This window comes from Pristiophorus japonicus, chromosome 6 (assembly GCF_044704955.1).
Source record: "Pristiophorus japonicus isolate sPriJap1 chromosome 6, sPriJap1.hap1, whole genome shotgun sequence".
NCBI classification, from domain to species: Eukaryota; Metazoa; Chordata; class Chondrichthyes; family Pristiophoridae; genus Pristiophorus; species Pristiophorus japonicus.
Window position 1 is genome coordinate 210414688 of NC_091982.1, and position 26701 is coordinate 210441388.

At 45.0% G+C, this 26701-nt stretch overlaps 1 protein-coding gene across 4 annotated transcripts in view; it reads left to right on the forward strand.

Moving 5' to 3' along the window:
• Nucleotides 1–26701, forward strand: part of ift80 (intraflagellar transport 80 homolog (Chlamydomonas)) — a 352701-nt gene that overhangs the window by 301002 nt on the left and 24998 nt on the right. For all 4 annotated transcript variants that reach the window (XM_070882337.1, XM_070882338.1, XM_070882340.1 and 1 more), the window contains 2 exons: nucleotides 10600–10689; nucleotides 13504–13676. In XM_070882337.1, coding sequence (XP_070738438.1) covers nucleotides 10600–10689; nucleotides 13504–13676 — 263 coding nt within the window. The remainder of the gene's footprint in view (nucleotides 1–10599; nucleotides 10690–13503; nucleotides 13677–26701) is intronic.

Sequence of the window (26701 nt, forward strand, 5' to 3'; positions counted from 1 at the left end):
TTCCGCAAAATTCCCAGCACTGTAGTTACATATTTAATGGCCGCATATTTGCTATTCCTTGTGTAAATTTTCAATGTCACAGAACAGCAAAAAAATCAATATAATTTTACCCCTGCAAACAGCAGAAAACTGTTGACTATGTGAAATATTCAGCAATATCAGTGTTTACATGATTTCTTGAAGATATTGGTCTGGAATGAAAGTTTATCATGATTACCATGCACACTGCCTGGAAGTGATTACAAGGCAGTAATCTAATTTAGCAGTTCAAGTGAAACCATAAACCATGAGAGTATACTTGGGTAGTCATCCGAATCATAACATTAGTTTTGCAGCCTTAAAGTCACTCCCAGATATCTGTATATTTTATAATGTATATAAAGTTTCACATTTATGTACGTGATTTATTCCATTTTGGGTCCATTTTGGGTCAGGAAGAAGTTAATTATTGCAAATTAATCAGGGAATTATCTGTTGATAAATGTTGGGACTAGAAGCTCTACATAACATAAGAACATAAGAAATAGGAGCAGGAGTAGGCCATACGTCCCCTCAAGCCTGCTCTGCCATTCAATACGATCATGGCTGATCCGATCATGGACTCAGGTCCACTTCTCTGCCGCTCTCCATAACCCCTTATTCCCCTATCGTTTAAGAAATTGTCTATTTCTGTCTTAAATTTATTCAATGTCCCAGCTTCCACAGCTCCACAATCCTCTGAGATAAAAAAATTTCTCCTCATCTTAGTTTTAAATGGGCGGCCCCTTATTCTAAGATTATGCCCTCTAGTTCTAGTCTCCCCTATCAGTGGAAACATCCTCTCTGCATCCACCTTGTCAAGCCCCCTCATAAGCTGATACGTTTCGATAAGATCACCTCTCATTCTTCTGAACTCCAATGAGTAGAGGCCCAACCTACTCAACCTTTCCTCATAAGTTAACCCCCTCATCTCTGGAATCAACCTTGTGAACCTTCTCTGAACTGCCTCCAAAACTAGTATATCATTTTGTAAATATGGAAACCAAAACTGCACGCAGTATTCCAGGTGTGGCCTCACCAATACCTTATATAGCTGTAGCAAGACTTCCCTGCTTTTATACTCCATCCCCTTTGCAATAAAGGCCAAGATTCCATTGGCCTTCCTGATCACTTGCTGTACCTGCATACTAACCTTTTGTGTTTCATGCACAAGTACCCCCAGGTCCCGCTGTACTGCAGCACTTTGCAATCTTTCTTCATTTAAATGATAACTTGCTTTTTGATTTTTCCTGTCAAAGTGCATGACCTCACACTTTCCAACATAATATTCCATCTGCCAAATTTTTGCCCACGCACTTAGCCTGTCTATGTCCTTTTGAAAATGTTTTTGTATTCTACTCACACATTGCTTTTCCTCCAATCTTTGTATCGTCGGCAAACTTGGCGCGTTACACTCAGTCCCTTCCTCCAAGTCGTTAATATAGATTGTAAATAGTTGGGGTCCCAGCACTGACCCCTGCGGCATCCCACTGGTTACTGATTGCCAACCCGAGAATGAACCATTTATCCCTACTCTGTGTTTTCTGTTCGTTAGCCAATCCTCTATCCATGCGAATATATTACCCCCAACCCCGTGAATTTCTATCTTGTGCAGTAACCTTTTATGTGGCATCTTGTCAAATGCCTTCTGGAAGTCCAAATACACCACATCCACTGGTTCCCATTTATCCACCCTGTTTGTTACATCCTCAAAGAATTCTAGCAAATTTGTCAAACATGACTTCCCCTTCATAAATCCATGTTGTCTCTGCCTGAGCGAATTTTGCTTTTCCAAATGTCCTGCTACTGCTTCTTTAATAATGGATTCCAACATCTTCCCAACCACAGATGTTAGGCTAACTGGTCTATAGTTTCCTGCTTTTTGTCTGCCTCCTTTTTTAAATAGGAGCGTTACATTTGCAGTTTTCCAATCTGCTGGGACCTTCCCAGAATCCAGGGAATTTTGGTAAATTACAACCAATGCATCCACAATCCCTGCCGCTACTTCTAAAGACCCTAGGATGCCAGTCTTCAGGTCCAGGGGATTTATCCACCTTTAGTCCCATGATCTTACTGAGTACCACCTCCTTAGTGATTGTGATTGTGTTAAGTTCCTCCCCCCCCTATAGCCCCTTGACTATCCACTGTTGAGATATTATTAATGTCCTCTACCGTAAAGGATGATACAAAATATTTGTTCAGAGTTTCTGCCATCTCCATGTTCCCCATTACTAATTCCCTGGTCTCGTCCTCTAAGGGACCAATATTTACTCTAGCCACTCTTTTCCTTTTTATATACCTATAGAAACTCTTGCTATCTGTTTTTATATTTCATGCTAGTTTATTTTCAAAGTCTATCTTCTCCTTAATCATTTTTTTAGTCATTCTTTGTTGGCTTTTAAACGCTTCCCAATCTTCTGATCTCCCACTAGTTTTGGCCACATTGTATGCCCTTGTTTTTAATTGGATACCGTCCTTTATTTCTTTATTTAGGCACGGATGGCTATCTTTTCTCTTACGCCCTTTCCTCCTCACTGAAATATATTTTTCTTGAGAGTTGTGAAATAACTCCTTAAATGTACACCTCTGTTCATCAACCGTCCTACACTTTAATCTATTTTCCCAATCCATTTTAGCCAACTCAGCCCTCATACCTTCATAGGCTCCTTTATTTAAGCTTATTACGCTGGTTAGAGACCCAACTTTCTCATCCTCCATCTGAATTTGAAATTCAATCATGCTATGATCACTCATTCCAAGGGGATCCTTTACTAGAAGATTGTTTATCAATCCTGTCTCATTACACAGGACCAGATCTATGATAGCCTGCCCTCTGGTTGGTTCCGTTACATACTGCTCAAGGAACCCGTCCCTTATGCACTCTATGAACTCTTCCTCAAGGCTACCCTGACCAATTTGATTTGTCCAATCAATATGGAGGCTAAAATCACCCATGATTATTGCTGTTCCCTTTTTACAAGCCCCCACTATTTCCTGGTTTATGTTCCGACCAACAGTGTTGCTACTGTTAGGGGACCTATAGACGACACCCAACAGTGACTTTTCCCTTTGTTATTCCTTATCTCCACCCAAACTGTTTCAACATCCTGATCATTTGAACCAATATCGTTTCTCACTGTTGCAGTGATTCCATCCCTTATCAATAGCGCTATCCCACCTCCTTTTCCTTTCTGTCTGTCCTTCCGGATTGTCAAAAATCCCTGAATATTTAATTCCCAGTCCTGGTCACATTGCAACCACATCTTTGTAATGGCTATCGGATCATACCCATTTGTCTCAATTTGTGCCGTCAACTCATCTATTTTGCTGAATACTAGCAAAAGACTAGAGGGTTCCCAATAATAGTTTATTGATGTCACAGTTTCTCATCTGCTCTCCTGTAGATACTGGGGATGCAAATGGTCTTGGGTGATGATGCAAAATAGGTGATAGTGAATCGGCAGCACATTTTACAGCTCGTTTGATTTGCTTTTCAATTGACCTTAATGATAAAGAAAATTGGGCCAAGTGTACATCATTATCATAGGCAGTCCCTTGAAATCTCTAAAAGTGAATTCTCAGGTGACTTTACATTCTCTGTAACAGGTAGGGCAGACAATGGTTGAAGGAAAGGGTGGGTGGGGAGTCTGGTTTGCTGCACTCTCCTTCCGCTGCCTGTGCTTGGTTTCTTTCCCAGATGCCGGTGGGGATGTTGCACTTTATCAAGGAGGCTTTGAGGGTGTCAACAGGCTGATGATTCACTAGCGCTTGTTTTATGCTCCCCCACCCCTAAGATAAATATCAACCCCAATGATTTTATTCCATGGCTGCTAAGGGCCTTTGATACCCTATCCAAATGTTAATTCTTTATGTATGAGCCTTGGCAGTGAGTGTCAGCAGTTTATTCAGCTGTGGAGGGTATCATAGCTAAGCCCAATGGAACTGCTTGATAATGCTCAGGTGCTCGTGGCTGATTTTATCCTATCCCTAGCTAAGAGACACTGAAGCCGGATGTAACAACCCAACTGCCGCCCAGCTAGGATCACGAACTGAGCACAGGCACAGGATCGAACCTGTGACCTTCCATTTCTCTATAGCTTAATACCACACTGTACAAACATTTACCTATTAAGCCATCGGGGGACTAGACACTCCATTTTTAACATATTTTATTTGGTTCCTTCTGCTACAGATTTGGTACTGATGGTGGTAAATTTATAGGGGGTGTTAACATTCTAAAAATGGTAAAGAGGAGGTAAGGTGCCACTGTTTGATGGTATTGCAGCAGGCTGCAGCAGGCTAGTAACATGTATGTTTCCTTCCAAATGTTTATGATCTCTGTTGGGTCACCAAGCATTTATCCCCCTGGGAGAAGCAAGAAAAATGAACGGTGGTGTCCATCTTTGTTGCGCTTGTACACCTTCTGATGACTGGTTAGATAGCACCAATAGAAGAAGCTGAGGGGTAGTTTACTTGCATATCATCCCCATTCGCTCATGAGTGATATTATGGTGCGCACAAAGTGAAATGTGGCTTGCAATTGGGCAAGACAAGAAATCTGTCTGTGAATAATAGTGATCGACTTTAGAGTCACATATCATTCTTAAAAAGGACCATGCATATGTCAAATTTCATTTGAATAGGTCTGGTACTGATGTGTGCAAGTAGGTGCTGTGCTAGAGATCTGTGAGTAGATTTTACCTACCAGCGGAACTTGCTGGCCGACTGCCCTATCCTGTCGGTGAGAGACCTGATCCATTGTGAGGCTGGGCCTCATTACAATAACGCCAGCAAGCTACAGGTACATACAGGCCGCCCTGTTTACGTCGAGTAGCCTAAGTTAAAAACACCCCGTTGGTAATTATCTCTGCTTTTACACAAGACTGAAATCAATGCAATGATAATTGAATAGGTTCTACAAAGGCAGATGATCTGCTCTGCCAGATTTCCGCCCAAGTGATGAAGAAGAATGTCTACCACTGAGTACTTAATTGGTATTAATTGCTGGCTTTTAAATGTAGTTCATTCTTTTATGGTTACATTAAATATGTATGTTGAACTGGCTAATTATGTTCCTGTCAAATAATACACTGGGAAGACAACAAATGAAGAAATGTATTTTGATTTGTTTACATTTTACTCTATGTAAATAACTCTCAAATATTGCAACCCTTTTATACCCTTCTCTCCTTCACCCAAATAAAACCTGGTGATAAATAATGAGAAGCACACAATCTGTCATTATTATTTTACTTTTTATATCAGCAGTACCCCATTTTTGGAGTTCTGTCCACTCCAAAATAGGACACTAATAATTTCAAACTGTAGCATGCAGACAGAATAATAGATCCCCATCTGACAGAGACGCCAGCATAATGAGTTTTATATCCCTGTTAATTATGTTTTTTTGGTTTGTTTATTTGACCAAAATGTCAGCATTAACTATATTTCTTGGGTGTAGCTAATAGATCTGCAGTAAAACTATTTTTTTAATGGAGATAGGATCAGTGGTTACTGAGAAAATTAGTTAACTGACAGAATAACTCCAGTAATCATTACCCAGTCCTTACAGCTGTTGAAAGGTTAATGTAGCTGATTTTCTAAGAGTCGCTTTGTGCATTCACTCCTTCACAGTGTTGCTGATGATCCTTTAAAGCAAAGAATTATTGAAAAAAAAGTCCTAGGCAATATTATTTTCTTGTAAATCTGCGACATTCAGATACTGTACTGTTTAACGCTACTGACGCAACTGCTGTACAGAAGATTTTAAAGGGAACTTGATTTAAATTCTGAAGTAAAATAAGGAGGCTGAAATTCACCCCCGCCGGAAGTGGATTGCGCCTACCGTTTTTCCTGTGTTTCCACCGCTGCGGTGGATGCAGTGGCCTCTTGTGCGAAATTCAGCTCTTTGTCTTTTTTTGAGCGGGGCGGAAGTTGGTCATAATGGGGACGGAAGTGGGGGCGGGAGCAGAGTGTCCATCATAAGAGGGGAGGGAGAGGGACCATGCGAAGTGTCCGGCGCTGTCAGTCATCAGCGTAGCGCTGATGGCGTCATCACGCTGGCACGTCACCACATCTCTCCCCTTCATTTAAAGGGGAGAGCCGCTGAGAGCTCTGCGATTATTTTAGTTAGGTCCACTGGCCACCAGGGAGGGTTTCGGCTGGGCCAGTGGCTTGGCACCCAAGAGTGGGCGCCAGGCTGCCTGTTGGTGGCCCGGCCGAACCCGGGGCATAATTGTCGGGCAGTCGGCCGCCAAAAAAAAATATGATAACGGCCACGGCAGTGCGCCCTCCCCTTTAATGGCAGTCGCACCGTCATTTTGTACTCACTGCAAACACAGTGCACCGACAGAAAAGAATGTCGGGGGTACCGAGCTGCGGCCGCAAGATTTCTTTAGGTGAATTTTGCTTGCGGGGCGGGGGATCGACGGTGCGCGCTTTGATGACCCACTTAGGAGGGTTTGGCAGCAGCGGGATGGAAGTGGGGACTGCCGGAAAAAACACCGAGGAGAATTTCGCGAGCGGCAGCCATTCGACACCACCTCGTGGCCACCGCTTTCCAGCGGTAATAGGCCTTATCAGGAGGCTGAATTTCGGCCCCAAGGTGCATGTGACAGAAAGCAAATAAAATTAAATTAGCACCTCATTGGCCCTATTTAGATATTCAGAACTGTGAATTTAATTTTGTAACATTTGCGAAATGCATTACAGTGAGAGCCAAATTAAATCATGCAGCCATGATTTAATGTCCGGTATGCCCTGATTTCGGGCACAGACTGAGCGTACTGGGCTGGAAAAGGAGTCCTGTCTTGATTCACACTGAATCTCAGTCCCACTCCATGTTCCAGACAGGAATGGGGAAGGCAATTGAAGCTCCCAACTGAAGCAGACTGCAGCTTCATTACTATATGCAAAAGGCGACAGGGTTGGCTGCTGCTCCATTTTGCAGCCGGTGTATGACAAGCCCTCATGATGCCCAGAAAACCTGGTGAAAAGGGGGCCTTGGGCAGACCTTCAGGCAGGAGGCCCTTTAAATAGTCCACAGATGTTAAAGGTAAATGTGTTGAGACCTTTTCTGTGCCCTTGGTGGTAATTGTTGTGCATTTTCCATCCACTTAGGCTTTTGAGATAATTTGTGCCAGCAGTTGCTAATTATTTATTTTTTGCCTCTCTTTGTTGGGACTGGTGGGTTTACCAATTGGGATCCTGCAAGCTAGTGCTTGGAGGAAGAGGAAGACCGGTGAAAGATGCCAAGCAATTAAGGCTGCCCAAATGGTGTTCCATGCCCTCTTGCTGGCATCTTCACCCCTGCATCTGCAGAGAAAGGTAAAAAGCAGTCGTCTGGTAAAGACTCCCCAGAGGAAGCGGCATAGCTGACCCCCAGTGGGATCACTACAAGCTATGAATGCTTGACTGTTATGCTGGAATATTCTGCAGAAGCACTCTACACATCATATCATGCTTTACATGGTATTGTGTGAAAGCGGGTATGCCAGGTTGATCAAGAGCCAGCATTACCTCACTGGTGGCAACCTGACACACCTTCCATGGGAATGACAAGGGGACTTGTCTTCTCTGATTCTAAGTCAGCAGAGAGGAAAATGCGGAGCTTTGCCATCAGATTAGCTGCAGTGACCTGGCAGCATTAGGCTGGCACATGCAGGGACAGTAATGGTCAGTAGTGGCTTGAAACCTGGCTGCTCCTTCTTGCAGGCATACTGCAAGTTGACCTGTGGAATGGTGCTGTGGAGTGGCACAGAGGTCAACCCTCCTCACAAGCACCTTATGCAACACCAGTTTCAACCATTTAAAATTAAGTTAGACCTATAGGCAAAAATCTGTCTTTTGCATAATTACTCAAATGAGCATTTTATCTATGTGCTGATTTGAAATCCTACTTAATTTTGATGATAATGGCAATTTATATAACTGGATATTTGGTATACGGTTGCAGAAACTGAAAACTGCCTGAACTTGGAGCAGGTGAGAGTTATTTTAGAGCCAACTGAGTAAAGTTTGCAGGAATTATGTGACATTGGTAAAGTGGAGTTAAAGATACTCCCATGTTTATATAGAAAGGATGCTTACAGCAGTATCACTAGGATTGGTCACATCTGGAATTACAAATTATTGTTCTTAATTTTTTTTTAAATAACATGCCAACGTTCCATTGGAATACTTGTACTGCAACAGACATAATTGGTAAAGATTTCCTCTGTGTACTAGATGTAGCAAAGTTATCAACCATTCGTTATAATTATGTTCAAGACTTTGGGTCCAAGTTTCCACAGGAGTTGCTCCTATTTTTTGGAGCAACTAGTTTTTTGGGGGGTATCCTAAAAATCGCAATTCCCCGCATTTAGATTGCTCCAGTTTCAGTGAGTTAGTTCAGTTTCTTTTTAGTTCAGTTTTTTTTCAAATGGGGTCGTTACCAGCCACTTACGCCTGTTTTGGCCATTTTAACAAGTTTAGACAGCAAAAAGTTACTCCAAACTAATTTAGGATAGCGTATGGGTCCAGTTTTGTACGCTCAGAAAAACCTTGCGGACACTTTAGAAATCAGGCGCAGGTAGCCAGAGATGGGGGAGGGGCCGGTGGGGAGGGTAGGGAAGTTAGAGGATTTTCCAAAGCATTAAACACTTCACTTTTAATAATAAAGAACCATAATCAATATGACAGTGTTTTGATAGGAATGCTAGTTTTTTTTAAATCCCAAACAGCAAGACTGGACAGGGTGTAGGTGCTGTCAGCCTGATTAAGCTGAGTGTATTTTTAGTAAAGATAGCTAGATATTAAAGTACTGGAAAATCTTTGAAGATTCTTTTCTCCCCCCCCCCCCATCCCCTGCCGGATCAAAACTCTTCCCCCCGCCCCCCATTAAAACTCTTCCCCTCCCTCCCCCCCCCCCCCCGATCAAAAATCTTCCTCCCACCAATCTGTCTCTTGTAGCCCTCAGCACGGGAAGGCAGCGGCTGGCCTGTGCGGCAGGCCACTCGGCCCGGGATAGGGACATCATGCTTTGGGCCCCTCCCACACAGTCTGCAGAGCGTCACAGAGATTCGGGCTGCCAGGAGCTACTGCGCATGCGCACACACTCTAGCGTGCATGTGCAGAGGTCCCGACACTGTTTTCAGTGCCGGGACCCCCCCCCCCCACCCCTTGTGCTGTGCTGTGCCGAGCCCGAAGACGTCCCGAGAAGTGTGAAGAATTACAAGATAAGTTTTCGGCGCCCTTTTTATTCTAGAAAGTCGACGCACCTCATGGGAGTGCGCCATTCTAAGGGTCGGTGGTAACTTGGGCCCTGAGTTTCAACGTCTGCTGCAGCAGGAGCTTGTTGCAGCCTCTGATATGGCAGTACTGCAGTGCAGTTATCAGAACAGGCTGTTTAGGACCTGGAGCCATTCATGATTTTCTGAATACAGTGGTATTGTCCATTTAGCAAAAGGAGAGCAGGAAGACTAAAATCTGCTCAGATCAACCATAAAATAAGGTTATATTAATACGAAGGGGAATTAATTTAGTGTAAGGTTTTATATATGTGGTTTTATGTAACCAATATGGTAACATTTGTAATCTTTGCTCTATTTGTTGTTTTTGTATGGATAAAATACAGCTATCTCACAGTTTAATTTAATTAAGAAAAATGTGTTATGTAGCCAAAACATAAATGTATTTATTTTTAATCTAATATATAGTTATGTGGACATTTTAAATCTACAATGAAAAGGTCATGGATAAGATGCTGAATACTCCATGAATGTAGTGCTGTAAAGGAAATATATAGATCTATTATGTGGCTTATTGTCAGCTTCCCTGATAACTCAACAAGCTTATCTCGTGAGTGAATGAGCCATACAGACCAGGAAGGTCCCATCTATGTTTGATACCAGGTGGTGCTGCGTTAGTTGATGGCAGCCTGTAGGATAGTAAGGATGATACAGTTGATGTCAGTATGCCTCGGCTAGGGAGGGAAACATTTGCTAGGGTTCATACTCCTGATTGTCATCCAGTGACCCATGATGGAATATGCGTTTTGTGGGCATTACTTGAAGACAATATTGGGCCGCATTGTGATGCTCCCCATGGTAGAACAGCCTGTTGGCACTCACTGTCAAGGCACAGCCTTGAGCAAGTTACCAGAGGAAGTCCAGTGTCCTTGGGACGATAGACCGATTCCACCAATCAGGCACTCCTGAATGGAAAATGAGAAGCTGCAGAACTACCTGATTGGGGAGCCAGCCTTATACCCCTGGAAGGACTCAATACTTTAAGGAGAGTAGGGGTGAAGAATATTGGCGGGATGTAAAAACAATTTTTAAAAATGCTTTATTATCATGTTGTAATTTCAGTGGTAAATTTCAGACCTGCATGACTCCCAATGAGCTAGTCAGGAAATATGTATAGGATGCAGACATAATGGATGAACCTGCATGATCATTATAAAGACCTTTATGGATAAGATCATAACTACATACATACTAACCCAATATAAGCCTATTAAAAAGCTAATGCAACTTAAACTGCAACCCTTTTCCATTGTACTTGTACTAAACCTATTGGTATTTTTCTTTCCACAAACAGGAACAAACAATGTGGTCATGCCTTGCTGCCATGGCAATTGCACACAAAGACCTTATGACAGCAGAGGTAGCTTATGCAGCAATTGGTGAGGTATATGAATAAAATATCTTTTTTAAAAAATCATATCTTTGAAATTAATCTTTCTAATATACTTTTGGGAGTTATATTCATGGAACCACTCCAAAGCCTCATAGACTTTTTGATGCCATTCCAAAATCATAAGTTTGGGTACTAGGGAGACCACCTCCACAAGTTTTTCTCACAGTTAATGACAGCTGCAGTGTAACTGCTAGCCAACCTCTCCCTACTGTGGTAACTGTTTCTAAATAACCTCGCCACAAAAACAACACTCAAAAATATTATTAGAATATGATGGAAAGATACCAGAATACTAGTAATCACAAAATGGATTTGTATGACTGCTGCAGCATTCATATGTTCTTCTTTTCTTTCCTGGGATTCCATTGTCCCTACAATGGTGCAGTCACCCAGTTTAATTGGTCCAATAAAGAAGATCTCCACATACTCATGGAACGTTCGTGCCAAGTATACAGAACTATAAGAACAATTAATTAGCAACTAAGATAAATTTGTGGTTCTGTGTTCTTGACCTGGGTGCAGTGCAAAAATACAGTGACCTCATCTGGTGTGCTAAGGTGCAAAACCCCACTCAAGTCTCTGTTTTTATTCTGCAGGACATGACCCCTACCCCTGCCCCCACCCCCTTCCCCACCTATCATCTCCTTGCCTGCTTCTCACGGTTACCCATTGGGCAGCAAACAAGACTTACCTGCACCTTCTGTTTTTCTCTCACTCTGAAAAACTGCTCCTCCTAACAACTACTTCTAGCTACTGCAAAAGCTTGGTGTTTATTGCTGTCATTATACACACTATGGCTCAGTAGACTGATGCTTGGTGAAGGCTGTAAGTCCTTTTGCCAGTGCCAGTTGTAACCCCTTCTACTCTTAATAGGAGATAATTACCCATAACAAGAGGGATAAAAGCTCCAAGCACCATGTTTTTTGAAGAGGCAGTTATACAAATTGTGAGCTGAAACAATACTGAGGAAGCTGGAGGCCAGTTTCTAGATCAGGGCATGTGAACAACTTTTCCATATCCCTTTATCATGCCCCACTCCTTCACTCACTGCCTGAGTCACTGCAACCACAGGCGCTAATGAACCTACAAAAGCTCATACGGCCTAATATTGAATGTGATCTGACAGCATATGTGCGCTTTCCTTGACTTAAATTTGGGGGGATGGGAGCAGAGATAAGGAAAGCCCTGCTGAAGATGCACCAACATTCAATTTTAGCCTGCAAAGCTAATAGGCAAATTAGACAGTAACTTTGAGGGGAGTGCACTGGGATATGCACAGAGTATAATTGAGCAGGAGCAAGTAGTGGTGACAAAGGAAGAAATACAACAGAGATGTGAACCTCACACTCAGATTTTAAAAGATGCTTTCTGAGAATGAGAGGTTGCTGGAAGTATTGTACTGTCTGCCAAGGAACTTTCGCCATATGTCAGCGAGTCTAATTTCCACCAATTTCAGTCTCATTTGTGCCCAAAATCCAGTGTAAGAGGCACAAAAATTGGCCCCTATGAGTCCAAGAGGGAAGCTCACCTCGAGTCTCCAGTCAAGTATTTTTTTCCAACAATAAACTTTATTCGTAAATGTAACAAAAACACATTCCAAAAAAAAACATTCTGCAAATTGTACGGTCATAATCATAGTCCAGAGGGAATTTGAGGTGCATCATTCCAGGTAATGTTGGAACTGATATATTAATTTCTATCCAAACATTGCATTTTAACAGATACTAAATTAGCATTGAGGAATACAGTTAGTGTTGGCACTAATGCATTAACTTGTAACTATTTGGATGGTGCTACATATATTGGAGATACACAGTTTCCAGAGGTGGTTATTCACATTTGGTTCTTTTATAAACATTCAAATTGAAAGAAAGTTACATTTGAATTACAGTGCACAAATATAATGGCAGGAATGGCTTCAGATTATGGTTGTTCCTCATTTTCCCTTTATGGCAGCTGCACCCAACCTCAGCACATAATCTTAGACCATGCAATGTGCCAGTCTGCAACACTTGGACATCCATCTCCTTGCTCTGGAAGGCCAGCATGTTCAAGGCTCACCAAAGGGCCTGAGTTGATGGCCTTCCAGCAACAGCTGTTTTTCGCTCGGTATCTGTCCTCGGGAACAATCAGTAGAGAACAGAGTCCTGTGTTATGGAGCTGCTTGGGATGAACATCAACAAAATCCACTGCATCTCTCCCTAGACTTTCTTTGGAAATGTATATTCCAGAGGAGGTGGTCTAGTCAAGTTACTTCAATATTGTTTCACACTCAGTTTGTTAACTTTAAAGTGTGGCAGGCATTACTGCAGGTTCTCTGCAGATCTCTTAGCTTCTCATTCATAGACAGGGTCCACTTCTCTGATCCAATGCCCAGAAAAATGAAAACAAATTCCTGCATGGACTGTTGTTCCCCCTGGCTACAAACCTTTGGAAGGGAAAATATTTTTCTGTTGTTTATCCCCACTGCTATAAATTTCTTTGTAGACTTTCTATCTTGGTAGAAATAAAATGATTACAAAGAAATTCAATGGAAAGAAAATAATTGCCTAAATTTGCAATGCTTCAATAGCAGCAGAGCAAAGAAAGAATTTGCATTTATATAGCACCTCCCATACTCTCAGGACATCCCAAAGCGCTTCACAGCAAATGGAGTATTTTGTAATAATAATAAACTTTTAACAAAAATGTGTGCAACTGAAAAATCCAGTGTTCAAAATGTTACATTAAACAAAACACAATTAAATAAGTTGTAATTGTGCTCAAATTTAACAATATTTGTTGCTTTTTTTTTTAAATTCCTAGATTGATAAAGTACAATATATCAACTTAATCAAGGATTTGCCCTCAAAGGAATCACGGATGGCACACTTGCTGCTGTTTACTGGAAATGTACAGGATGCTGAGGGAATTTTAATCCAGGCGGGTCTTATTTATCAAGCCATCCAAATAAATATTAACCTCTACAACTGGGAAAGGTGAGGAAATCAAACATATTCAGCACTAGGTTAAAATGAATGCTGACGATAGAGTTACAATTGCACACTAGGGGCTAGATTTTCCCCAAGCAGTTTTGTCGGCACACTGACTTTGCACGCTGGAAACGGCGGCGGGAAAAACTCGCCCCATCCTGGCCACTGTGTACAGTCCCCAGAGTCCTGGTGTGGCGTCGATGGTGAAGTGGGGGGCAGAGCCAAACGCCCGCGCCGAAAACAGTGCCGGCACCTTCGCACATGTGCAGTGGTGCCGGCCCCAATGTGCGCGCATGCGCAGTAGAGAGAGAACACTTGTCACTCTGCCATTTTTAAAGAGCATCGCAGCTGTAATTGCTGCCTGCCAGGAGAGCTCTGAATCTAACTAGCTGGTGTGCTGAATGAAAGCTGCAGTATCCTGCCTGAAATTAACTGTTGCATGCCTGGAGAAGTCTTAGGGATCATTGCAAAAGTGCTGCTAAGTGTCTCAGAGGACTGTGTGTTTTGAAAAATCACACTTTCACTAAGTGCAATGGAAAAGTGTGTCAGAGCATTGCAAAAGTCCTGTTAGTGTCTCGGAGCAGTTGCAGCAATAATGCAGCAACGTCCACCAAGAACAAAGAATTTCTTGCATGACGAAGTTGAGGCACTAGTTACTGTCATTGAGAACAGATGGCAGCACCTGGATACCAGCAGAGGTCACACAAAAGTGCCACCCAACGAGATGACGAAACGCTGGAACCAAGTTGCAAAAGAATTCTGCGGATTGGTGATCAACAAGAGACCTGGAAGGCAGTGTAAAAAGAAGTGGCAGGATCTTGGTCACGTAGTTAGTGTAAGTAATATTTCCATTTATTCAATGTAATTTCAATTGTAAATGTGACCAACAGTATATGTCCCACCCAGCAGAAAGACACCCACTCTAAAAAGTTGCATTTTAATCTTTGCAGAAGAAACTGTCCCATAACAAAAGGGAAAGAACTAGAAGAGGAGGAGGACCAGCAAATCTGTACCCACTGACACCCTTGGAAGAGAGGGTCACTACTTTGATGGGTCCTGCCTGGAGAAGAATCATCAGTACTGCACAAGCTGGGCCCGCACGTGAGGGAGTGGGTAAGTCATGAAAAGTCATCGTGGCCCTTCAAGTCAACCTGCTGCCTGGCCTGCTAAGTGTGAGCCTACTCATGTCACCCATTTCACTCTTCTGTTATATGTTGCCGAACTTGAGGACAATCCTCCTGATGATCCAAATCAAGATTCAGATGTGGACGAGCTTGAAGAGGAGAGCAAACCTCCAGAACAACATGGCCATGAGGGGCACTTTGAGTGGATGTGGGAGGGGTTCGATGACAGGAGTGTTGTACTGAATCTTGAGGTCAACATATCTCAGTTGCCAGGCTCTTCCGTCATTAGTGGTTCAACATTCTATGGTTTCCTATGGTCCAAGGTTGCAGGTCCCAGTGGTGGTGGTGGTGTTGTGCCACAGCATTGCACACCCGTGGCCCCACTGTCCGAGGTTGCAGGTCCCGGTGGTGGTGGTGGTGTAGTGCCACAGCATTGCACACCCGTGGCCCCACCTTCCGAGGTTACAGGTCCCAGCAGTGGTGGTGGTGCTGGTGCTGGTGAAAATCAGCAGGGTCCCAAGGTCCCAGCATACGCCTCCCAGTGGGATGCCGCGACCCAGATCCAGGGGGAGGGGAAGGAGACATGGACCACGCTCTCCTAAGCTGCAGGATGCAACAGATGTGGTTCAGATAGAAACATAGAAACATAGAAAATAGGTGCAGGAGTAGGCCATTCAGCCCTTCTAGCCTGCACCGCCATTCAATGAGTTCATGGCTGAACATGCACTTCAGTACCCCCTTCCTGCTTTCTCGCCATATCCCTTAATCCCCCGAGTAGTAAGGACTTCATCTAACTCCCTTTTGAATATATTTAGTGAATTGGCCTCAACTACTTTCTGTGGTAGAGAATTCCACAGGTTCACCACTCTCTGGGTGAAGAAGTTTCTCCTCATCTCGGTCCTAAATGGCTTACCCCTTATCCTTAGACTGTGACCCCTAGTTCTGGACTTCCCCAACATTGGGAACATTCTTCCTGCATCTAACCTGTCTAAACCCGTCAGAATTTTAAACGTTTCTATGAGGTCCCCTCTCATTCTTCTGAACTCCAGTGAATACAAGCCCAGTTGATCCAGTCTTTCGTGATAGGTCAGTCCCACCATCCCGGGAATCAGTCCCGTGAATCTTCGCTGCACTCCCTCAATAGCAAGAATGTCCTTCCTCAAGTTAGGAGACCAAAACTGTACACAATACTCCAGGTGTGGCCTCACCAAGGCCCTGTACAACTGTAGCAACACCTCCCTGCCCCTGTACTCAAATCCCCTCGCTATGAAGGCCAACATGCCATTTGCTTTCTTAACCACCTGCTGTACCTGCATGCCAACCTTCAATGACTGATGTACCATGACTCCCAGGTCTCGTTGCACCTCACCTTTTCCTAATCTGTCACCATTCAGATAATAGTCTGTCTCTCTGTTATTACCACCAAAGTGGATAACCTCACATTTATCCACATTATACTTCATCTGCCACGCATTTGCCCACTCACCTAACCTATCCAAGTCACTCTGCAGCCTCATAGCATCCTCCTCGCAGCTCACACTGCCACCCAACTTAGTGTCATCCGCAAATTTGGAGATACTACATTTAATCCCCTCGTCTAAATCATTAATGTACAATGTAAACAGCTGGGGCCCCAGCACAGAACCTTGCGGTACCCCACTAGTCACTGCCTGCCATTCTGAAAAGTCCCCATTTACTCCTACTCTTTGCTTCCTGTCTGACAACCAGTTCTCAATCCACGTCAGCACACTACCCCCAATCCCATGTGCTTTAACTTTGCACATTAATCTCTTGTGTGGGACCTTGTCGAAAGCCTTCTGAAAGTCCAAATATACCACATCAACTGGTTCTCCCATGTCCACTTTACTGGAAACATCCTCAAAAAATTCCAGAAGGTTTGTCAAGCATGATTTCCCTTTCACAAATCCATGCTGACTTGGACCTATCATGTCACCATTTTCCAAATGCACTGCTATGACATCCTTAATAATTGATTCCATCATTTTACCCACTACAGAGGTCAGGCTGACCGGTCTATAATTCCCTGTTTTCTCTCTCCCTCCTTTTTTAAAAAGTGGGGTTACATTGGCTACCCTCCACTCGATAGGAACTGATCCAGAGTCAATGGAATGTTGGAAAATGACTGTCAATGCATCCACTATTTCCAAGGCCACCTCCTTAAGTACTCTGGGATGCAGTCCATCAGGCCTTGGGGATTTATCGGCCTTCAATCCCATCAATTTCCCCAACACAATTTCCCGGCTAATAAAGATTTCCCTCAGTTCCTCCTCCTTACTATACCCTCTGACCCTTTTTATATCCGGAAGGTTGTTGGTGTCCTCCTCAGTGAATACCGAACCAAAGTACTTGTTCAATTGGTCTGCCATTTCTTTGTTCCCAGTTATGACTTCCCCTGATTCTGACTGCAGGGGACCTACGTTTGTCTTTACTAACCTTTTTCTCTTTACATACCTATAGAAACCTTTGCAATCCGCCTTAATGTTCCCTGCAAGCTTCTTCTCGTACTTCATTTTCCCTGCCCTAATCAAACCCTTTGTCCTCCTCTGCTGAGTTCTAAATTTCTCCCAGTCCCCGGGTTCACTGCTATTTCTGGCATTGGGGGGGGGGAGCGCGTTGAGCTTACCCTATCACTCCTGGACACCATAACTGGGGTGAGTGCGGAGATAGTGGGACTGTCGGGAAAAGTAACAGTAATGGCACGGGAAATCGGAACCATGTCCGCTAACATCAGTGAGGGAATGGTGGCCATGAGGGATGGAATGTCAGAGGTAGTGGAAAGGATGACAGTTGCAATGACCGAGGCCGTGAGGGAGGGTCTGAGTTATCTGCTGCAATAAGGGAACATGCCCAGACCCCGCGCCCATTGACAGAATCAACTGCCACTCCCACTCCAATCCCCGCACCAAGCTCTGAACAGGCCAAGGCCGCGCCCTCCAGCTTGCCGCCTGGGCCCTCCAACTTGCCGCTTGGACCCTCCAAATTGCCATGTGACGTTGACATCCCCCACCCCCAAGAGGTGCCCAGTGGCCGAGATGTTAGAAAGAAGAATCTTGGTGTGCACCCCAGAAATACTGCGCCACCGCCTGCGGGCAGGGGTCATGGAGAGCCCAAGACCAAGCGCAGTGGGCAGCCTTAGACCAAGGCCTTTCTTTGCTGCTGTTGTTTTTGTTTTGGTTGTTTATGTCACTTCACTCACTGTTCTAACTGTTCTCACATTGGATGTTTTTGGTAAGTTATGTAACTTTATACATTTATAAGTGAACTTAAAGTTTAAATGATCTTAGAGCGTAACTGTTCTCATATTGGGTGTTTTTTGTAAGTTATGTAACGGTACAAGTTTATAAGTGATTTTAACGTTTAAGTGATCTTAAAGACTAAATCTTGATACAAGAATATTTTTATTACAATAAAGTTAAGTACATTGCAAAGTTTTCAATAAAATATATTTTACATTCAAAATGAATCATGTTCAATTAATACAACACAGGAACAGCTCCAAAAAATAAACCCTCCTCTCCCCACCCCCACCCAATGAAAAGCGCAGATCCAGTAGCTTCTCCGGTCGCTCAGCGGGCTCTCTTCCCACCCCAATGAAAAGCACGGCAGCTTCTCCGGCCGCTCAGCGGGCTCTCTTCCCACCCCAATGAAAAGCACGGCAGCTTCTCCGGCCGCTCAGCGGGCTCTCACCCCCCCCCCCCTGCAATGAAACGCGCAGATCCAGCAGCTGCAACTTCTCCAGCCCACAAGCTCACACTGCTTCCGGTGAGTCTTGCCTTCCCTATCCCAGGCCAAATGGCCTCACACACAGGCCGGCCCGCTGCCTTTCCCGGGCAGACTTTAAAGATAAGGTAGGATTTATTTCTTTTTTTATTGTTTTTTTATGGTTTGAGCTTTTCCTTAATGTTTGCTGCTTGGTTGTTGAGGTCCTCTCCAGTTCCCTTCCCTCCCCTATTCCTGCCGTAATGTCTGCTGATTGTGCACTGCTTTCTTCACTGCCCGCAAGGTTTTTCAGAGCTGGCCACTTACGCTGACCTAAGTGGATTTGGAGTACGTTTTTGCTGGCCAAAGTGGCATTAATGGCCAAAACTGGCGTAAGTGTCTGGGAACGCCCCCTTTTGGCAAAAAAAACGGACCTGAAAAAAATCGTACCGAACTGACTTACTCTAAAGCAAATATTTGGGGGAAAATGGCATTTTCTAACTTACGCCAGAAAAAACAACTTACTCCAAAAAGATTGATGCAAGTCATGGCCAATGTTGGGCTCTAGAGGTCAGTGTTGTTAAGTGATAGTAATTATGCTATCACTATTCTGAAATAGATTTTTCCAAGTTTATAACCAAAGTGTTTCTGCATTGAGGAGGGAATTAACTAGTCATTGATAGATTGTGTGTAGATGTAAACATAGAAACATAGAAAATAGGTGCAGGAGTAGGCCATTCGGCCCTTCGAGCCTGCACCACCATTCAATATGATCATGGCTGATCATGCAACTTCATTACCCCATTCCTGCTTTCTCTCCATACCCTTTGATCCCTTTAGCCATAAGGGCCACATCTAACTCCTTTTTGAACATAACGAACTGGCCTCAACAACTTTCTGTGGTAGAGAATTCCACAGGTTCATAATTCTCTGAGTGAAGAAGTTTCTCCTCATCTCGGTCCTAAATGGCTTACCCCTTATCCTTGGACTGTGACCCCTGGTCCTGGACTTCCCCAACATCGGGAACATTCTTCCTGAATCTAACCTGTCCAATCTTGTCAGAATTTTATATGTTTCTATGACTTCCCCTTTCATTCTTCGAAATTCCAGTGAATATAAACCTAGTCGATCCAGGCTTTCTTCATATGTCAGTCTTGCCATCCTGGGAATCAGTCTGGTGAACCTTCGCTGCACTCCCTCAATAGCAAGAATGTCCTTCCTCAGATTAGGAGACCAAAACTGTACACAATATTCGAGGTGTGGCCTCACCAAGGCCCTGTACAACTGCAGTAAGACCTCCCTGCTCCTATACTTATTAAGGATGTCATAGCAGTGCATTTGGAAAGAGGTGACATGATAGGTCCAAGTCAGCATGGATTTGTGAAAGGGAAATCATGCTTGACAAATCTTCTGGAATTTTTTGAGGATGTTTCCAGTCGAGTGGATAAGGGAGAACCAGTTGATGTGGTATATTTGGACTTTCAGAAGGCGTTCGACAAGGTCCCACACAAGAGATTGATGTGGAAAGTTAGAGCACATGGGATTGGGGGTAGTGTACTGACATGGATTGAGAACTGGTTGTCAGACAGGAAGCAAAGAGTAGGAGTAAATGGGTACTTTTCAGAATGGCAGGCAGTGACTAGTGGGGTACCGCAAGGTTCTGTGCTGGGGCCCCAGCTGTTTACACTGTACATTAATGATTTAGATGAGGGGATTAAATGTAGTATCTCCAAATTTGCGGATGACACTAAGTTGGGTGGCAGTGTGAGCTGCGAGGAGGATGCTGTGAGGCTGCAGAGCGACTTGGATAGGTTAGGTGAGTGGGCAAATGCATGGCAGATGAAGTATAATGTGGATAAATGTGAGGTTATCCACTTTGGTGGTAAAAACAGAGAGACAGACTATTATCTGAATGGTGACAGATTAGGAAAAGGGGAGGTGCAAAGAGACCTGGGTGTCATGGTACATCAGTCATTGAAGGTTGGCATGCAGGTGCAGCAGGCGGTTAAGAAAGCAAATGGCATGTTGGCCTTCATAGCAAGGGGATTTGAGTACAGGGGCAGGGAGGTGTTGCTACAGTTGTACAGGGCATTGGTGAGGCCACACCTGGAGTATTGTGTACAGTTTTGGTCTCCTAACCTGAGGAAGGACATTCTTGCTATTGAGGGAGTGCAGCGAAGGTTCACCAGACTGATTCCCGGGATGGCGGGACTGACCTATCAAGAAAGACTGGATCAACTGGGCTTGTATTCACTGGAGTTCAGAAGAATGAGAGGGGACCTCATAGAAACATTTAAAATTCTGACGGGGTTAGACAGGTTAGATGCAGGAAGAATGTTCCCAATGTTGGGGAAGTCCAGAACCAGAGGTCACAGTCTAAGGATAAGGGGTAAGCCATTTAGGACCGAGATGCGGAGGAACTTCTTCACCCAGAGAGTGGTGAACCTGTGGAATTCTCTACCACAGAAAGTTGTTGAGGCCAATTCACTAAATATATTCAAAAAGGAGTTAGATGAGGTCCTTACTACTAGGGGGATCAAGGGGTATGGCGAGAAAGCAGGAATGGGGTACTGAAGTTGAATGTTCAGCCATGAACTCATTGAATGGCGGTGCAGGCTAGAAGGGCCGAATGGCCTACTCCTGCACCTATTTTCTATGTTTCTATGTTTCTATACTCAAATCCTCTCGCTATGAAGGCTAACATGCCATTTGCCTTCGTCACCGCCTGCTGTACCTGCATGCCAACTTTCAATGACTGATGTACCATGACACCCAGGTCTCATTGCACCTCCCCTTTTCCTAATCTGTCACATTCAGATAATATTCTGCCTCTCTGTTTTTGCCACCAAAGTGGATAACCTCACATTTATCGACATTATACTGCATTTGCCATGCATTTGCCCACTCACCTAACCTGTCCAAGTCACCCTGTAGCCTCTTAGCATCCTCCTCACAGCTCACACTGCCACCCAGTTTAGTGTCATCTGCACGCTTGGAGATATTACATTCAATTCCTTCGTCCAAATCATTAATGTATATTGTAAATAGCTGAGGGCCCAGCACTGAACTTGTGGTACCCCACTAGTCAATGCCTGCCATTCTGAAAAGGACCCATTTATTCCTACTCTTTGCTTCCTCTCTGCCAACCAGTTCTCTATCCATGTCAATACATCACCCCCAATACTATGTGCTTTAATTTTGCACACTAATCTCTTGTGTGGGACCTTGTCAAAAGCCTTTTGAAAGTCCAAATATACCACATCCACTGGTTCTCCCTTGTCCACTCCACTAGTTACATCCTCAAAAAATTGTATAAGATTTGTCAAGCATGATTTCCCTTTCATAAATCCATGCTGACTTGGACCGATCCTGTCACTGCTTTCCAAATGCGCTGCTATTTCATCTTTAATAATTGATTCCAACATTTTCCCCACTACCGATGTCAGGCTAACCAGTCTATAATTCCCTGTTTTCTCTCCCTCCTTTTTTAAAAAGTGGGGTTACATTAGCTACCTTCCAGTCCATAGGAACTGATCCAGAGTCTATTAATGTTGGAAAATGGCCACCAATGTATCCACTATTTTTAGGGCCACTTCCTTAAGTACTCTGGGATGCAGACTATCAGACCCTGGGCATTTATCGGCCTTCAATCCCATCAATTTCCCGAACACAATTTCCTGACTAATAAGAATTTCCTTCAGTTCCTTCTTCTCGCTAGACCCTCAGTCCCCTAGTATTTCCGGAAGGTTTTTTGTGTCTTAGTGAAGACAGAACCAAGTATTTGTTCAATTGGCCTGCCATTTCTTTGTTCCCCATTATAAATTCACCTGATTCTGACTGCAAGGGGCCTTAATCTAGTTTCCCAACTTAATCTAGCCTTAATCTAGTTTCCCATCTTCATTAATTCCTTATTGGTTTATGTTGTGTATCTATAAAGCATGCACTCCCATGTTCCGCCACTATGGAGTGAATCTCCTGAAGTCTCAAGGGATCCCAGCATCCCCTGGGAGCACTGTATATAAGCCGGCCCCGAAGGCCTGTTCCTCACTCTGGAGTGTCTTAATAAAGAATGAGGTCACTGATACTTTAATCTCCCTGTGTGCAGTCTCATCTGTGTTAGTGACACAATAACTGGCGACGAGAATACGAATCCAACGCAAAGATGCAGCAAACTGTTAGCATCCTGGAGAAGTTCTCGAATGGTGAGGACTGGGAAGCCTATGACGAACGGTTAGACCAGTACTTTGTAGCCAACGAACTGGATGGAGAAGGAAGCGCTGCAAAAAGGAGAGCGGTCCTCCTCACGATCTGCGGGGCACCGACCTACAGCCTCATGAAGAATCTTCTGGCTCTGGTGAAACCCACAAATAAGACGTACGAGGAGCTGTGTACACTGGTTCGGGAGCATCTTAACCTGAGGGAGAGCGTGCTGATGGCAAGGTATCGGTTCTACACGTGCCAGTGATCTGAAGGTCAGGAAGTGGCGAGCTACATCGCCGAGCTAAGGCGACTTGCAGGACATTGTGAGTGTGATGGAGCAAATGCTCAGAGACTTTTTTGTACTGGGCATTGGCCATGAGACCATCCTACGAAAACTTTTGACTGCAGAGACACCGACCCTCAGTAAGGCCATTGCAATAGCACAGGCATTTATGTCCACCAGTGATAACACCAAACAAATCTCTCAGCACACAAGTGCTAGCAATGTTCATAAATTAACTGGAACTGTGTTTGCGAGCAGAAATGTACAGGCAGAAATCACGAGCCTGCAACTGCCAGCAGGCCTCAGGTGACCTAGATGACTCAGAATCCGTAACAAAGGATGAATGCAAGGCAATTCACACCTTGTTGGCGTTGTGGAGGCTTCCATTCAGCCTATTCATGCTGCTTCAAAGGGTATGTTTGCAAGAGCTGTGGAACAATGGGGCATCTCCAACGAGCTTGCAGACGAGCTGCAAGCTCTGCAAAACCTGCTAACCACCACGTGGCAGAGGAAGATCGGTCCATGGTGGACCAAAGCAATTTCGAGCCTCAGAGAATGGAGGCAGATGCTGAAGTATACGGGGTGCACACATTTTCGACGAAATGTCCACCTAGAATGCTAAATATAAAATTGAATGGCTTACCTGTAGCCATGGAACTGGACACTGGCGCTAGCCAATCCATCATGAGTAAAAACATGTTTGAGAGACTGTGGTGCAACAAGGCACTCAGACCAGCCCTGAGCCCCATGCACACAAAACTGAGAACGTACACCAAAGAGCTTATCACTGTCCTGGGCAGCGCCATGGTCAAGGTCACTTACGAGGGCACGGTGCACGAATTGCCACTCTGGATTGTCCCGGGCGATGGCCCCACACTGCTTGGAAGGAGCTGGCAGGGCAAAATCCGCTGGAACTGGGATGACATCCGAGCACTATCACATGTCGATGAGGCCTCATGTACCCAGGTTTTCAACAAATTTCCTTCCCTTTTTGAGCCAGGCATGTGAAACTTTTCTTGGGCGAAGGTGCAGATCCACTTGGTCCCAGAGGTACGACCCATTCACCACAAGGCGCAAGTGGTACCTCACATGATAAGGGAGAGAGTGGAAATCGAGCTGGACAGGCTGCAAAGCGAGGGCATCATCTCCCCAGTGGAATTCAGCGAGCAGACCAGCCCGATTGTTCCAGTACTCAAAAGTGATGGCACAGTCAGGATTTGCGGCGATTATAAAGTAACTATTAATCGTTTCTCACTAGAGGACCAATACCCGCTACCTAAGGCAGATGACCTATTTGCGACGCTGGCAGGAGGCAAGACATTCACCAAGCTCGACCTGACTTCGGCCTACATGACGCAGGAGCTGGAGGAGTCTTCGAAGGGCCTCACCTGCATTAACACGCACAAGGGACTGTTCATCGACAACAGATGCCCGTTTGGAATTCGGTCGGCTGCAGCGATCTTCCAGAGAAACAAAGAGAGCCTACTCAAGTCGGTACCATGGACGGTGGTTTTTCAGGATGTCATATTGGTCACGAGTCGGGACACCGTCGAGCACCTACAAAACCTGGAGGAGGTCCTCCAGCGACTGGATCGCGTAGGGCTGCAGCTGAAGAGGTCGAAATGCATCTTCATGGCAACATAAGTGGAGTTTTTGGGCAGAAAGATCGCGGCGGACGGCATTCGGCCCACAGACGCCAAGACAGAGGCTATCAGGAATGTGCCCAGGCCACAGAACGTCACGGAGTTGCGGTCGTTCCTGAGACTCCTCAGCTATTTTGGCAACTTCCTACCGGGGTTAAACACCCTCTTAGAGTCCCGACATGTGTTATTGCGTAAAGGTGAGAACTAGGTATGGGAAGAAAAACACGTAATTGCTTTTGAGAAAGCCAGAAACGTTTTATGCTCCAACAAGCTGCTTGTATTGTATAACCCGTGTAAAAGACTTGTCCTAGCATGTGATGCGTCGTGTAAGGAGCCGGGTATGTATTGCAACAAGCTAACGTTGCGGGGAAGTTGTAACCTGTCATCTATGCTTCCAGGAGCTTATCTATGGCCGAGAGGGCCTACAGCATGATTGAGAAAGAGGCATTAGCGTGTGTGTTTGGGGTAAAGAAAATGCATCAGTACCTGTTTGGCCTCAAATTTGAGCTTGAAACCGATCACAAGTCTCTCACAACCCTGTTCGCTGAAAACAAGGGGATAAATACTAATGCCTCAGCCCGCATACAAAGGTGGGCACTCGCGCTATTAGCGTATAACTATACCATTCGCCGCAGGCCAGGCACCGAGAACTGTGCGGATGCTCTCAGTCGGCTACCATTGCCCACCATGGGGGTGGAAATGGCGCAGCCTGCAAACTTGTTGATGGTGGCACGGCCCGCAGACTTGTTGATGGTCATGGAAATGTTTGAAAATGATAAAATCACCTGTCAAGGCCTGCCAGATTCGGACTTGGACCAGCCAAGATCCTCTGCTGCCCCTAGTAAAAAACTGTGTACTGCATGGGAGCTGGGCCAGCATCCCCGTTGAAATGCAAGAGCTAATCAAGCCGTTCCAGCGGCGAAAGGACGAGCTGTCCATTCAGGCAGACTGGGCAGGGACACGTTCATCTCGGATCTCCACAGCACACACCCGGGTATAGTAATGATGAAAGCGATAGCCAGATCCCGCGTGTGGTGGCCCGGTATCGACTCTGACTTAGAGTCCTGTGTACAGCAATGCAGCGTTTGTGCTCAGTTGAGCAACGCACCCAGAGAGGCACCACTAAGTTTGTGATCCAGGCCCTCCAGACCATGGTCAAGGCTCCATGTCGACTATGCGGGCCCGTTTCTCGGTAAAATGTTCCTGGCGGTGGTGGATGTTTTTTTCAAAATGGATTGAATGTGAAATAATGTCGGGAAGCACCGCCACCGCCACCATTGAAAGCCTGAGGGCCATGTTTGCCACACACGGCCTGCCTGACATACTGGTCACTGACAACGGGCCATGTTTCACCAGTGCCGAATTTAAAGAATTCATGACCCGCAATGGGATCAAACATGTTACCTCGGCCCCGTTTAAACCAGCCTCCAATGGGCAGGCAGAGCGGGCAGTGCAAACAATCAAACAGAGCCTTAAACGAGTCACAGAAGGCTCACTCCAAACCCGCCTGTCCCGAGTACTGCTCAGCTACCACACGAGACCCCACTCACTCATGGGGTGCCCCCGGCTGAGCTACTCATGAAAAGGACACTAAAAACCAGACTCTCGCTGGTTCACCCCAACTTGTATGATCAGGTTGAGAGCAGGCGGCAGCAACAAAATGTAAACGATGGTCGCGCCACTGTGTCATGGGAAATTGATCTGAATGACACTGTGTATGTGCTAAACTATGGACATGGTCCCAAGTGGATCGCGGGCACGGTGATAACTAAAGAAGGGAGTAGGGTGTTTGTAGTCAAACTAGACAATGGACAAATTTGCAGAAAGCACCTGGACCAAACGAGGCTGCGGTTCACAGACTGCCCTGAACAACCCACAGCAGACACCACCTTTTGAGAGCCCACAACACACACCCAAAGGAGCAACGACACCACCCCGGACCAGGAAATCGAACCCATCATGCCCAACAGCCCAGCAAGGCCAGGCTCACTCAGCAGCCCTGCAGGCCAACAACACGCCAGCCCAGCGAGGGCACAGCCAATACACCAGAACAGACATTTG